The sequence below is a fragment of the Perna viridis genome, chromosome 14, assembly GCF_037379345.1.
Source record: "Perna viridis isolate PV_CMFRI_1.1 ecotype Kerala chromosome 14, ASM3737934v1, whole genome shotgun sequence".
Taxonomy (NCBI): Eukaryota; Metazoa; Mollusca; class Bivalvia; order Mytilida; family Mytilidae; genus Perna; species Perna viridis.
In genome coordinates this window covers 17,005,678-17,020,972 of record NC_142458.1, presented here as the reverse complement: position 1 = coordinate 17,020,972, position 15,295 = coordinate 17,005,678, and the positions used below count along the sequence as shown (strand labels likewise).

The 15,295-nt window shown below is 32.5% G+C and overlaps 1 protein-coding gene across 3 annotated transcripts in view; it reads left to right on the top strand.

Annotated features, from left to right (window-relative positions):
- Positions 1 to 15,295, top strand: part of LOC148598425 (intermembrane lipid transfer protein VPS13B-like) — a 64,746-nt gene that overhangs the window by 11,154 nt on the left and 38,297 nt on the right. For all 3 annotated transcript variants that reach the window (XR_015918657.1, XM_088561809.1, XM_088561808.1), the window contains exons 16-25: positions 9 to 351; positions 718 to 841; positions 2,298 to 3,082; positions 4,145 to 4,253; positions 5,029 to 5,143; positions 5,549 to 6,185; positions 6,460 to 6,594; positions 7,967 to 8,134; positions 8,856 to 8,996; positions 10,894 to 11,156. Coding sequence is in view for 2 of the 3 variants with exons in the window: in XM_088561809.1 (XP_088417935.1) it covers positions 9 to 351; positions 718 to 841; positions 2,298 to 3,082; positions 4,145 to 4,253; positions 5,029 to 5,143; positions 5,549 to 6,185; positions 6,460 to 6,594; positions 7,967 to 8,134; positions 8,856 to 8,996; positions 10,894 to 11,156 (2,820 nt within the window). In the remaining variant the exon portion in view is untranslated. The remainder of the gene's footprint in view (positions 1 to 8; positions 352 to 717; positions 842 to 2,297; positions 3,083 to 4,144; positions 4,254 to 5,028; positions 5,144 to 5,548; positions 6,186 to 6,459; positions 6,595 to 7,966; positions 8,135 to 8,855; positions 8,997 to 10,893; positions 11,157 to 15,295) is intronic.

The following is a 15,295-nucleotide window of genomic DNA, read 5'->3' as shown; positions in this document are numbered from 1 at the left end:
TTTTTTAGGCAGAACTGTGTAAATCAGTTGTGAACCAGCTGATTGGACTTTCAAGCACTGTTGCTTTCCTTGTCTCATCTTTACAAAAGAAAGATCAGTCTCAGACCCCACACTCAGATCAACCAGATCTATCAGAAATAGCGCTCCCTGAGCCCACTCCTCCAGACCAACCTAGGGACTATACTGGGATGACGGAGACAGAAACCTCTGATGTCACATCCAGGGAGCCAACTCCTAGCCTTGACCTCATTAATGAGAAGTCAGGGGACAAAGTCAAGCTATCTCTTTGGTTACAATGGACGTTACCTAAGTTGGAGTTTCGGTTTTATTCTGAAAATACTATAAAAGATGGTATGTTTTTTAATTCTTTCAGTCAGAAGCAAAATATTTTGAGTTATGTTGACATGCATAGAATAAAATACAGCTTGTACAATGATAGTTTGGCAGATTTATCTTTGCTGATGTGTATACAGTAAAACCTATAAACCAAAAACACTGTATAATCTGAAAATCTGTCTAAACCAGACACTTTTTGAAGTCTCTTTATGTCAGTTTAAATGAATTTGAACTTTATTAACCAAAACCAGTTTTGAAATCCAGATTGGACATGGTTTAGACAGGCTTTCTCTTTACCTTTACTGTCTATTGGAAACATAGTTTTTTTTGTTTTACTTAACTCTGCTTTACTAAATGCACTTTTTCTTTCATTATTTATAGGTAGTAAATTTTCCTTGACATTGGATGATTTGACCTTGTCCTTAGATGTGGAGCAAGTTTATACAAAGGCCAAGGTCAAATGTGGGACCTTCAATGCACATATCTACCACAGGAACACCAAGAAGTTAGTTCATTATTATTGTCATGTAAACTAGAGAAGACTAATCATAAAAGTCATTGACTTGTTCAGACATGATTTTCTCCTGCTTTTGCATTTCATATTCATCATCTGAATATAGCTGAAATATTGCTGCTTGGACGTTTAACCCCAACAATCAATCAATCAATCAATCAATCAATCAATCAATCAATCTTCTGCTTTTGCAAATCTGGAATGTACCATTGTGATTCTTCTTTTTACTGTTTATTTTCTTTCAATTTTGCCAATTTCCACTTTGTTTGTAGACCTTTTAAAATCATATCATTGAATTAGTCATTTCTGGTTTTAATCAGTCATTGATATTATAATTTAGATATTGATTTTGGCCTATTTTGGAGAAAACTTACTTTGCAAGTGATTTTTTTGTTGTTGCTTATTTTGCTAGCAAGAAAAATAATGTGAAAAATAAATTACAACTTATTAGTCGCTTTTTGATGAAATTCATGTAAGACAAAGTGTAAGTTGTGATAATAGGTAACAGCAAATTTGAATTTAAATTCTCAAAAGGGAAATAAATATGGGCAAAATGCCAGTAGTTGGTTTACAGTTTCAGTTCATGTATCATGCTTCATGTTAATTTTCGGGTCAAAGATTTTCTTCTGTAAAGATTATTTTGTGTCTTCATTATAGCATGAACTGAAAGAAGAAAGGAATAATGCTGATTAGGGAAACAATTTTGCATTGTCATATTATCATCCTATTGACAACAGCAAACATTTCTTTAAAGTAGGAAAACTATTAAAACCTTCTTCAAGAACGTACCTGTTAACCTTTGGAAATGTGCAAGTTGGAGATTCTCTTCTATTGACACTGTCTCATTTGGGAGATATTTACACAAAAGAATTTTTGCATATGCAAAAATTCAACTGTTTAGTATTTTTTCTGTGGAAATAATATTAACTTTAACTAAAAACCTCACACAGATATTACATTTTTATGTTGGAGATTCTAAATTTTTCATTGATTTATAGGAGTAACCCCTCTAAGCCCTAAGGAAAAAATTCTGTGGTTGGTAGGTAGGGTTTATTTATTTATTTTTTTTTTTTAAATTATAGATTTATAGGAAATTGAAACATCCATATGCCTGCATTTTGCAAATTTTATTGCAAATACTGAATTTCTTGTAGCCATGGCCACGTTGTTTCATTTTTTTTAATGAATTTTTAACCTCCACATTGGAGAACAAGGTGATTCTAGAAAAAAAAAACGATGCCGGAAAGCCGGAAATCTGTTTAATTGTTTTTTTTTATTTTGACACTATAAAAAAATTAGGGTTGGTCAGGTAACCAAAAACTTAAAATTTTTTTAGGCCTATTGTTGGAGGTTAGCAGGTATTGTGAAAATCTCTAACTAGAGATATTTTGAATTGATCTTAAAGGAGTTAATGCAACAATAACAAAATTTTTTTATATTTTTTCAGCAATCAGTGGGAAGAACAAGATTACTTAGGTATAGTAATTACATGTCAGAAGGAGATACCACATGACACTCACATGATCTGTAACAAAATGTGGTCAGGTGTCCATCAGACTGTTTCTAACTTCTCTCCTAGAGACTCTTCATCAAGGGATGTAACTCACAGTTTTCTGAACTTCACCTTTACAAGGGCGTTGTGTAAAAATGTGGCCAAGAAAATGAGAAAATTAAATGACGATTTAGCAGAAATTGGTAACATTGGTGATGGTACAGAGAGTTACGATCTTTATTTCCATAAATACATCTGTGAAATTTGTCTAAATATAGAACCATGTGATATTGTCTTCCAACCATCTGCCATCAGTACTGTTTTAGACTGTTTTTGTCCTTCACAGACAACTGTAAAAGCTAAATCTTATGACAAGCAGGAATATGTACTTAAAAATCAACTTCCAAAACAGTCTATGCCAATTATCAATGTTAGCACCTTACCCCTAATCTATATCAACATGTCCAGTGTTCGACTGTTCCTCCCAAAGATTGGATCAGAGTCCAGATTAAAAATAGATGTCAGTAATTCACAGCATGCCTTAATGGACCAAGATTTAGCCATTGCTGCAATCCAAACTTTGTCTGTCGTACCACAGGCAGACAATCCACTTCCCCGCCATCCTGTAGATAGGGAGCTCTACCACCGAGCCCTGCATGCAAACTTGACACACCAGCCAGGGTCAGCCATTGAAAATAGACAGTATCAGATTGATATCAAAGGAATGTCACTGTGTACAGGTATGGCCTAAATCTAGTTACGACTGATGATTATTTGAAATAAATGGTTTTTTTTTATATCCCAAAGTGGTAATCACCGTGTATGTCCATCATTCCGTTTGTCCAGAAGTGTATGGCAATTGTCTGAGTTCCCAATGGCTGGATTGATTCCAAATTTGATGCATACAATTTTTTGGGTGTTGTCCAGTTTTAACTTCCTTTTTTGTGGGACTTTGCCATATTCACTATGTGGAATGATAGAGAAAAAATTTTGTAACAAAAATCTCAATTAAATGGATTGATTTTGAATTTGGTGAGTGGCTTCATGTAGATATACAAGTGGCGGTCTGCTTAGTGCAACAACATGTGCAACTTAATTTTTTTTTCAAAGTAGAAAACTGCAATTATAAGGTTGAGAGGAATCTGTTAAAATAGATGCAGAGAACATGAAACGTTTAATTTCTACATAGATAAATATTATGAAGAAACCCTACTTTCACTTTCATTATGAAAGGGTGTAATTGGTAACTCAGAGTTATGCTTTCAAAAATAAAGTTTGAATGGTTTAAGTCTGTCTATCTGTCTGACATAATACTTTTGACAACTCCTTCTTTAGAACTTGCTGTATTCTCAGAAAACTCTTTTTGCATCTTTACATGAGCATATGGAGATGTGCATATTTTCTGGAATTTTAGTTACAATGAATTTTGTGAAAAAAATGTCACACCTGCTACAGCAGGGGTTATTTGTATTTTTCACACCAGTTCTTTATTTATTTTTGGCCACATTCTACATGTGAAAATTAAGTTATAGTATGGTGAATGTTGGTTGTGTGGACAAGGAAATTATTTTTGTAACACCTTTCTCAGCAACTACTAATCACAGCCACTAGCTATTTGGTGTCCAGCATCAGGCACTGGGGCCATATCATTGGATTCTATTTAAGGCCTGTCGGACATCTACTTCCTGTCTTACCAGATTCTGCAATTTCTGTCAGACAATGATAGCCAAATAATGAAAAATAAGTTAAACACTTTTATCCTTTTTGTATATATATCTCAAATAAAACCAAACTTTTTTTAGGAACATGGAATGATTTTCTAGACAGAGTGACTAACAATGGGAGACAATCCAATCAACCATCAGTTCAAATACCTGCTTTGGAATGGAATACTGCTGACAAACCTTTCAGGTAGAGTAATGTGAAGCAGAACTATCAGAAACCAAATGCAGTAAACCTGTCTAAACCAAACCCTGAATAAACTGGTAACTTGTCTAAATCAAATTCCTTGTGAAGTTCCCTCCCTTCACATCAATTTCAATATATTTTGACTTTATGTAAATCAAACATCTTCCTAAACAAAACAAATTCTTTAGTCCCAAAGAGGTTTGGTTTAGACATGTTTAATTGTGTGTTGTATTGGTGGTTTCTAGTCATCAGTAAATTACTGACTCATTTATTTTTTTGTACTTCTTTAATTTGCACCGATACTTAATAAGGAATTATCATGAAACATTTGTTAAATCATACACTCCTTTTAATGATTATACTTTCAACTGGGCTCAGTGTACTTATGGCCAGAAAAATCATAAATGTCTGGTTTGTGTGTGTAAAATCAGGAGCTTAAAAACAGCATCATGGCAGCTTCATTCAATCTAAGCTAGGGATGGTCAAAACATGGCACCTGCATATTTACGAAAATGACTTTAATAATCAGCTTATCAATACTGGAAAATTTTACCCAAAGACATTTCAGTCCATAACAACCCACAGTTCTTACAAAAGCGGGACATTTCAGCCCATACATTTTTCAGACCATGAAAAAGGACAATAAAAACAGTATATCATAACAAATTTTACCATTTTGAAAGTCAATATAACAGGGCGTACACAAATAATTAAAGGACTTAGGTACTGGTGTTAAGGTTTTACCTACTTATTGGTATAGTATATAAAATGATTGTAGGAAAGAGAAGGAAGACATAGAGTTGCTTCCCCTTGTTTCTGGTGTTGATGTTAAAGTAGTTGCCGCCCCTGCTATAGTTTATCAGCCACCAGGTGTCACTGATTCATTTTCTAAGGTATATTGCAAAAAGTCTATTCAATACTAATTAGTGTTTGCAAGTGGTAAGTAGCCAGAATTTTTAAGGGGATTCAGAAGGTATTTTTTGGACAAAATTTTCCATTATTTACTGTGCTTAACAGATTTTAAGTTGGTTTTTCAAATTTTTTATGCTTTTTCCTTATAGAGGGGGGTGTAACCCCTGGATCAACCTGCTTATCGATCTTGTATTTATAAAGTAAGCAATATTAAGCAGTGTTTGGTATGATGTATTTACATAGTTTAGTGTTACATGTAGTTTAATGTCCAGAATTTCTGCAAATTGATAACATTTTTTATTGTTTACCATTATCCCCAAGTTAAAGGATAATTGATCCAAGTACACATATAGCATGTAGTATATATTATTTTTACATGAATGAAGGTTCTGGTTTGTGGACATGCATTAGAGATCAACTTCACAAATGACCTTGACATCTGTATCAGCACAAACCAGGTCAAGGTCATATCAGACATTGCACTACAAGGAATTGCTAAAATGACAGAGGTCAGTGTTGATAATTCCGTCATGGAAACATTTGATGGAACTGATTTATCTGCGAGTGGGTCGGAAAACATTGTTGCAGATAGTGGCATAGAAAGTGATATTTCTACAATCACAGGTAAAAGGACCAAGGACAGAAAACCTCAAATAACCTTAAATTCACCTGACATGGGCAAAAGGCCAAAGTTCATTGCTCCTTTAGATGTTCTTTTAACAGCAAGCAGGATATCAGTTGTAACATACAGCCATAAAATCCCAGTTAAGAAACTTCATAAACAACCCTTGCCTGAAGCTCCACAGTTGTCAAAATCTTGCTCTGAAGCCCATACATTCATCAAACTACAGGTACCAGAACAAAAGGTCAAAGATGAAGGTCACTTGGATGTGACCCCATTCCTGTATGTTTACATTTCTCAGCCACACACAGTATTGTCCTGCCACCAAGAACATCAAAAGTTTGAAATGTCATGTTATGATGTTTTAGTGAAGGGGTCTTCTGCAAAAGTATTGCAGTCAGGTAAATATTTATTATTGACTTTTAAAAATTTTGATAAGCATGTTTCCTGGTTAATAATAGAACCAGGGATAAATTCAGAACTTGGTCAAGATGCCTGAATATGTGCTTTGATAAAAAATGTTCAGTCAAACTTGTAATTGGTTCTTATGTTTGTGTCAAAAGTAAAAGTTGTATCATATGTAAAAGTACGTATAAACTGTGAAGAAAATTTTAATTTAATTTATTGTGGTTGTTTCTGAACAAACATTTCAATAGTGTTAAATTCCATTTATAGAAATTGCTGTAATTCCTGAGACAACAGATTACAATGTGTATTGGTTTGAAACCAGACCAGGAAAGCCACACCCAAAAACAGGAATACCTCCAAGTCTGTTCACACTGAAGGTTGAAGACTTCTTAGTTGGAGCAGGTAAATTAAAATCCCATTTAAGATATATCGCTTCCATTATTTTTTGTGAGTGGTAGAGTTTTTTGATAGGTTGGGCTTCATAGGAGTAATATGCTATAAGGTTTGTGGTTTCACATTATAAATGATTGGCATAAATCAGTCACTTTTTATAAGGTTCTCTTAGTACATACAAAAATTTCCATGTCATCTCAAATTGGTACATAATTGGTTTTTGTGCAAAGCAGCTGGGACATGTTTGTACATATACATATATATAATGTGTCAGGGATAATTACAATTCATTACAAATTTACAATTAAAATATAACTCCAGAAAAAGAAACAAATATGTTGAAATGTAACAAATGCACCAGCATATGACCTAAATACAAAATGAAATGGAAAAAGTGAACTGACACCTTTCTTTAGAATCTTTAGAAATCCAGAGGGAGGATACCTGTGGATGTGTACGGTTGTCTCAATAATCTTTAAAAATTAGCCTGTCACATGGACAACAACACAGTCTGGATATAAAAAGCAATAAAAGTATAATATCTGCAAATCTAGAAGGTGTTGTCCATTTGACTGGTTCATAAATACAAAAAAGTGAAATTTTCTATCATTCTGTTGAAATGTTCCCAGTTTCTTCAAATAGACATCATATGGTGGTCGACATAGAGAGAATTATTATAACTAAATACACATGTATAAGTGTATTTTATTATTCTGCCATGCATGATTTAGATTTTGTAAGTTATGACTAATTTTAAATGTAAAGTTACATACCTTATTCTTTGTGATTTTGTTGTTTTATCTACTGGTACTTCTTGAATTTTCATGGCTTGATATTTTGAGATTTCAAATCATAGGGCAATGTGATATGAACTGGTGATATGACAAATTTGTCGTCATTTTTTTTGGATGTGAATGGCTTGATATTTTGAGATTTCAAATCATAGGGCAATGTGATATGAACTGGTGATATGAAAAATGTGTCGTCATTTTTTTTGGATGTGAATGGTTGTTGTGTGATTGTGACACTAAGTGGATAAATTTGATTCATTAAAAGTGATGTTTTGATGTTTCCTAGATTGTCCTATTGGTATCACATTATAGACAAACAATCGCTAATATGTCGGCCATGTCAAGCAGCCAAATATTCCAGAGGAATCATCAAGAAAAAAGTTTGATAACTTGTAAAATTTGATACAAAATAACAACTCACGTAATTTAATATCAACTACCCAACAAATTCGCTGAGGATCACTTGTTAAAATGTTGAAATTTAATAACTTCATTTGATATTTTGCAACATTCGACTTTCCCTCATTATGAAACTTTTAATTACCACCATTTTGACACTAGTACTGGATTCTGACTATTATTTTTTTCAGCAAGTATACATTTGAGGTTAGACAGACCTTTGAAGATTAATTTCAGTCTTGAGAAGATTGATCAGGTTAATTCATTCCTATCAGAGATACTACCGCCTACTAAGACATCTGACAAGCCAACAAAGGTGGAACAAGTAAAGAAAGACAACTCTTCAGATCCTGTTCTAGGTAATAATACATTGTACCTTAGTTGTTGTCTTGTTCACTTTTTTTGTAATATCCTGTCTCAGTAAATGAGTGGTATACACAGGCAAATATTTTTCATGTGAAATTCATGTTAATTGAGCTTCATGTGAATGTAGCTTCACATGAAATTAACGTGATTTTATGTGAAATTCACTTTACACAACTTTCATGTGAACAATTTATGTGAATTTCACATGGAGGCTCGATTCTCCTAAATTTCATGTTAACTCTGTCACAAAGATAATTTGCTCAATTCAGTTGAAATTCATGTGAAATTTGCGTGAAAATCATGTTAAATAACTTTGCCTGTGTACTGTAAATGTACTAATTCTTGCTATTTTGTAAATGGACTGAAAAGTGCAAAAATTGTACCCTCGAAATTGATTTCTAACATTATGTAACACTAATCATTGTTTTAAACAGCAAAAATTAATACTGCAAATATCCACTGGCCAAAATTCCTGAAAATTAATACATTAAAAGTATTGGAATCACATTTCCTGTCCCTCTGTTATTCTATCAGAACCAAAAAATTAACTTTGATTGGTCTTAATCCTGACTTTAATGCACTTGGTAATCTATGCAAAATTTGTCAGTTGCTATCATTTCTTGTTAATTTACATTTCATATTTTATTACCAAAAAGTTTTTATAACTTTGTACAAAATGTATTTTAAATTTATATTCATTTCTTTATTTTTTAGCCATCTTGTCAAAAGTGAGCAGACTAGATTTATACACAGATCAGGTAGTTTTTGCTATGGAAACCAGAGATAAGCATCATGGGATATTAACTAGCTTAGATTGGTTGTCATTGGAAACAGCATTTAATCAAACTAAGATTGGTATGTACATTGCTACTTGTTGATTTTGTTTTTATTGTCACCCGCGGCAACGAGGAGCGGGGACATAGAAATGCTGGTGTCTGTCTGTCCGTCCGTCTGAAGTTTGTGGATGCAACTTCTCAGAAACGGCTGAACGGAATTTGACCAAATTTTGTAGGATTGTTTGTCACCATATGGAGTTCACCATACTTAACCGCTAGTTTGATTCAACTGTTTTTATGGGAGTTATGGGACTTTGTTCATTTTTCACATTATTCCCAATAGGAACACCTTGTGGACGCAACTCCTGAGAAACCACTGATTGGAATTTGACCAAATTTTGTAGGATTGTGTCACCATATGTAGTTCATTATACTTAACTGCCATTTTGATTCGTCAATTTTTATGGGAGTTATGGGATTTTGTTCATTTTTCACATTCTTTTTTTGCGGATTTTTTGTTGTTGTATGAAGAGGTGCCAGTAGAAGATTATATCTTTTACATAGTAGCTGAAGGTAAGTATATCATCTCTTGTATGCAAGTTGCTTTTATATGGATGGGACCCAGTTGTTCTTGGATAAGTCAAATCATTTTGTTGTCATCATTGTTGTTTTGGAATGCCTGCTTGTATTGCCACATGGACTTATTAAAGCACATATGTTTTGAATCTGCTATTTATACAGGTGTCAAACATTTGTAATTCAACTCTTTCTACAGCGGCGGGGGACATATGGCTACGCATGGCATTCTTGTTTTTTTCAGAAGTGTCCTGCATTTGGGATTTGGGAAGGGAAGAATGTAATTACTAATAAATATTTGTGGAATTATTCTATATGATTTAGTAGTTATGAAAAATTTTGAAATAGTTTTGAACTACCATAGTGGCTTTCTGTTTAAAGTGTGTTTTTAATAGTGTGGGATTGATCCCTGGCTGAATCATACTAAAGTCTTTAAAAAAAAATTGTATATCACTGCTTCTCCCCATGACATGCAGCATATAGAAGATTATGTAACATCTGATTGGCTGGAGTCATAATCATGTGTCCATGTCAGGTGACATAACTTGTTGTGAGCTTTTGCATCTATGAGCTACTCAGCATGTTGAACTAGTACATGTACAAAGGAGGGTCTGTTTGATTCATAATGATCCAATGTTCTTATCTTTAAATACTTTAAACATATTCATCTTCGTAGTTGCTAATATTTGTAGATTCTGTCAAGTGGACATATTCCCCCAAAAACTGGTTAGGATTATATACCGGGTAGTATAAAAAAAAATTCACTGGTACTATTTTTGATGTTTTTTGTCGATCACTTAAGTAGTGAATATTAGTACTAAACATTATTGTGATAGAGGAAGTGGCCGTTGAAGTGAATTTTGGGTAACAGATACACTAGTTCTTTATTTTAATTAGCCCTTTCATTTCCAGTTACTGATTGATTGAACTTTTACATACAATGGTACGTAATTCATGTCTTTAAAGATAAGCATTTAATTTGATTTTAAAGTTTAACAGTGTAGCAAGGGCTTCTGCTCACAAATAGATTTGAATACTGGTCTCCATTAGCTGCACTAGAGGAGCACTCCTTTAGCTCAATAGTTACAGTGTTGACATACAGTGCTTGTGGTAGCAATCAAATTACCAGCAAGTACTGTTGTGAAGTTTGTCAGTGGCATTGTGCTCTACTGGTTACACAAACAAAGCCGGAATTTTTATGTGCCAACTTATGGAAGTAAACACCTACAAGAACCCATTCCCACTCTGTAATATATGGACTGTGAATGGGTTGAATGTCACACAATCTTGAGCTATGATAATGTGCATTTTGTTCAATACAATGTTTAAACTGAACTATTCTGCTAACTCGCAAGTAAACCTTACTATTTCCATTCTAAAGGAATATTTTTTTCCCTCAGGACATCCACTTGATATTGATGTCAACATGCATTTAAAGAATATTCTGGTGAAGACAGTGTATGAGAAGAAGTCTAGGTCATTGATGCAGCCATTTAATGTTACCATAGAAACTGATGTACAGCTTTCCAGTGATATGGATCAAGATCTCTGCCAACCCAGATCTGTTGTAACTTTGACAACTGGACTGGTTTCAGTTTTGATTGGACAAGAACATGTCATGTGCTTTGAAAAGATTTTGAATGAAATTGCATCAGTTCTCAAGGTAAGTATATTTGTACATAATGCAGCAAGAACAAACTACCTTTACTTCTTGAGCACCTGACGTCACTGGAAGTCTTTGTCTGTTTAAAAAAGGAATCTCCTCCATTGGCCTACAACCACTTCCCAATTTACTATACACTGATGGGCTAACTTAAAGAATCATGTAGGATTTGAAAAATTTCAAGCCATGTACATTGTATCATACTGATTTGCATAAAGAGGTGGGATTTAGAATTGAGTGTGGCAGAGGTTATGAAGCTTTAACATAGTAAAGTTACCCTCAATGCAGGAGATTGTGTTAGCAGTAGAAGGTAGCCATGTAGACAAATGCTAGTTAGGTTTTAAAATTTTGAAGAAGATATTTTACGATATATGTTTCAGACCTTGGAGACCGAAAGCATGGATATCATTAGAGGGATATTGTTTGGGTACTGTTTTTTTTTTTTTTTTTTTAATTTTTATTTTTTCAAAGTCCAACATACATAATACAATAACAATCAAAATATAAATGATACACACAAATCCCCAATACTATTGTATTATTGTTAATAAATATAAATACATTGTAGTTGGGTTTTATTATAATTATATAGAATAGAATTTGGAGAAAAAAAGAGAACAAACAATAAAATAAAATAAAAACAAAAACAAAAAAATGGAAAAAAATTGAAAAGAAATTAAAAAATATAAAAAATGTGTGTTTTATAATTTACACTTTTAAATCCTGTTAAAATACATATATTCAGGTGAAAAAAACTAGCTGTATACACAATTCCTTATTACATTTACATAAACTATGATCATGTCAGTAATGTTTTATATGGATTTCATAGAATATAAAATGTTTGTTGTTGTTTTGATCTAACTGCAGTGACCCTTTCAAGTTCATACATGTACCACAGTTTCTCAATTAAAGCTTGTGTAGAGAGATCTTTAGAAAAACATCTGCTGTTGTAAATATATTGTTTATATAAAGAAAAATAAAATTAACTTGATCACCCTTTTGAAGTTTTGAGACATCTCCAAAAAGTTAAGTACATTTACTTAGAGGCAAACTTGTACCACCAGACAAAAACCAATTGTCAATGTTTTGTAACAAGTTTTGAGTATGTTCATGACTCCATAATATATGTTATATTTTTTCATCTTCTTCTGTACAAAAAACACAGAGAGAGCTATCAACAATGTTGATTTTATACAAAAATCTGTTTGTTGCTAAAATATGATGGTTTATTCTATATTGTAACCATTGCAACTTAGTATTTCTAGTGATTAAAAAGGGTAGTCTGTAGATATTATCCCATGAAATATCTTCTAAATTTAAGAGTTCACATCACATAATTTGTCCTGTAGGTACAATGTTATGTTTACTTACTAATACTTTATACATATCATTAGAACATTTATATTTCTTTTTTGAACATGAGATGGTAAAATGGGGAACTCAGTCTGTTTGAAAAGCTGTTGTAACATTTTCCTGCAGCTCTGACAGCTGTGATAACATAACATTCAAATGATATAAAAAGTTTGTATAAATATTATAGTACTGTTGTAGTTGTTCAAAAGACAAAAAAAGAACCATATCATTTACATATCTAATACCATGGTCAAACCAATGCTGATTGAAAAACACATTTGTTTCTTATTTTATATTATCATTTAACCATATTGGACTGGATAAAAAATATTTGCAGTCATTTCTTTTTTTCTTTTTTGACAATCATCTCCCATGATTTGAACACATCTTTCCAAAACAAATTGTTTGTTTTATCATATATTTGTTTTACATATTAAATTCCACAACTAAAAAATTTACTTCTGTGAACATCCGATAATATAATATTACTCCATTTTTATTTCTCTGGAAAATTCTTTTAATCCATGTTGACTTCATAGCTTGAATAAAGGAATTTTAAATATCCAGCATCTTGAGTCCCTCCTGATAAAGATCCTTGATCAAAACTTCTCGCTTAACTCTATGAGTACTGTAAACATACTAATTTTCACTATTTTCGCGGTGGACAGAAAACTGTGAAAAAATAGTACATGCGAAATGGATTTTTAACACTATATAATGCACATCTTTTCTTGAATGCGCAAAAACTCATCCCTGCAAATATACTCACTTGACAGAATCCGCGAAAATTAATACAGTATTTGAGTTCCACACCAATTCATACAACAAATCATTCATTTGAGAAATCATGGTTTTGGAAGAATTTGGCAGAGAGACAATCAGATGGTTCAATACAGGTATAACAAGTGTTTTTACTACAGTTAGTCTTCCAGTAAAAGTAAGATTTCTTCTAGACCATTGTTTCATAATATTTTTAACCTGAATAAGTTTCTCATCATAATTAACCTTAACTATTCTATCAAGGTCTACATCAAAATGTATACCAAGAAGTTTAAAACTTGTCACACCCCAGAAAAGATCTCTATTGGAAGATAGATATTACTACTATATTTCTTGCTACCTATCCATATCAGTTGTGTTTAAGAATAGTTCCTGGTACACTGTCAAACCAATCCAATTCTAAAAGTGATTCTTGCAGTGACTTTTCACAATGCCATATAAAATCAAAGGCATGTCATCTGCAAACTGTGATGGCTTATGCTCTATCCTCATAATCTTAATACCATGAATGTTATCATTTACTCGAATCTTTAGTTCAAGTATCACAGCACAAATAATAAAAAGATAAGGTGATAAAGGATCCCTTTGTCAAAAACCACAGGTAATACTAAAGAAATCAGACAAATTACCACCCTGAATGACAGCACTACCAATATTGTGATAAAAAAAAACTTTAACCCACTTTATAATGGATTCACCAAAATTTAAAACATGAAGATCATTTATTAAGAAATTCCAAGATAGAGAATCAAATGCTTTTTCAGAACTAATCAAAAGTAATAATCCAGGTATATCATGTTCTTCAGAGTATTGCATAATGTCATAAATGAGTCTTACATTTTTGCCAATACATCTCCCACTAATGAAACCAGTCTGATCTGAATCAATAGTACTATCTGCACCATTTTAAACCGACTATCACTTGCAGCTGACCCAGTTTTATACACTGTATTTAATAATGATAATGGGTAGCAGTTCTGTAAAACAACATATGGCTTGTTCCCTTTTTTGTAAACATGTAATAATACCCTATTTTTGTGTAACTGATGATTCACCCAACTGATAACCATAGTTCAATGAGTTAACAACAAAAAAATTTAAATCCTTCCAAAAATATTTAAAAAAAAAAACTCAGATGTAAAACCATCAGAACCTGGACTTTTATTATTTTTCAACTTTTGTAAAGCTTCAGCAGCTTCCTGTACTGAAATAATTCCTTCTTAACTATGTTTTTGTCCATGTGATAAAATGGAAACTTGAGCATTTTTAAATCTTTTAACGATCAGGAGTTATCTCTCTTAATGTATAAGGTCTTTTAAAATTCCTTCAATTCATGAAGAATATCCTGGTTTGTTATGACATCATTGTCCATTTGAACCTCAAGGATAATTTTGCTCATAAAATTTATGGATTAAAGACCACAAACATAGCGAGTAGGTTTTTAACCCTCCTCAATCCACTGAATGCGTGATCCCATTAATTTACCTTTTGCCTTTTTACTTCTCAGTTGCTCAAGTTCTTGTTTTTTCATCTCTAATTCGTCAGTGGATGTTCCGTTAACACTATTTTCCAAGTTCATAATTACATTTTTTAAATCAGTTTCCTTTTTTTTCATTTCCGTTCTTATAACTGGAATAGGAATTACTTTTACTTCTGATTTCCATTAGAAGAATTCTAGAAAAAGCTGAGAATTGATTCTGAAAAAAAAATGTCTTGTGTTTCTACCTTTTCAACAAAATCAAGTTTATAAACAAAGGCACAATATTGTTTCTTGATATCACAAATTTTCTGCTTTTCAACCTTTACATAATCAGCATCATACAGTAAACACTTGTTGAATTTCCAAAGACCTTTTCCTCCAACAAAAGGGTTAAATTCTGAATTCAGTACAATCATGGAGTGATCAGTTTGATAGCTAGAATTTACTGTACACCCTTTCAAACCATTCAGAATATTTTTTGTAATAAGAAAAAAATCAAACCTTGCTTGCTTAAATGGAGTTT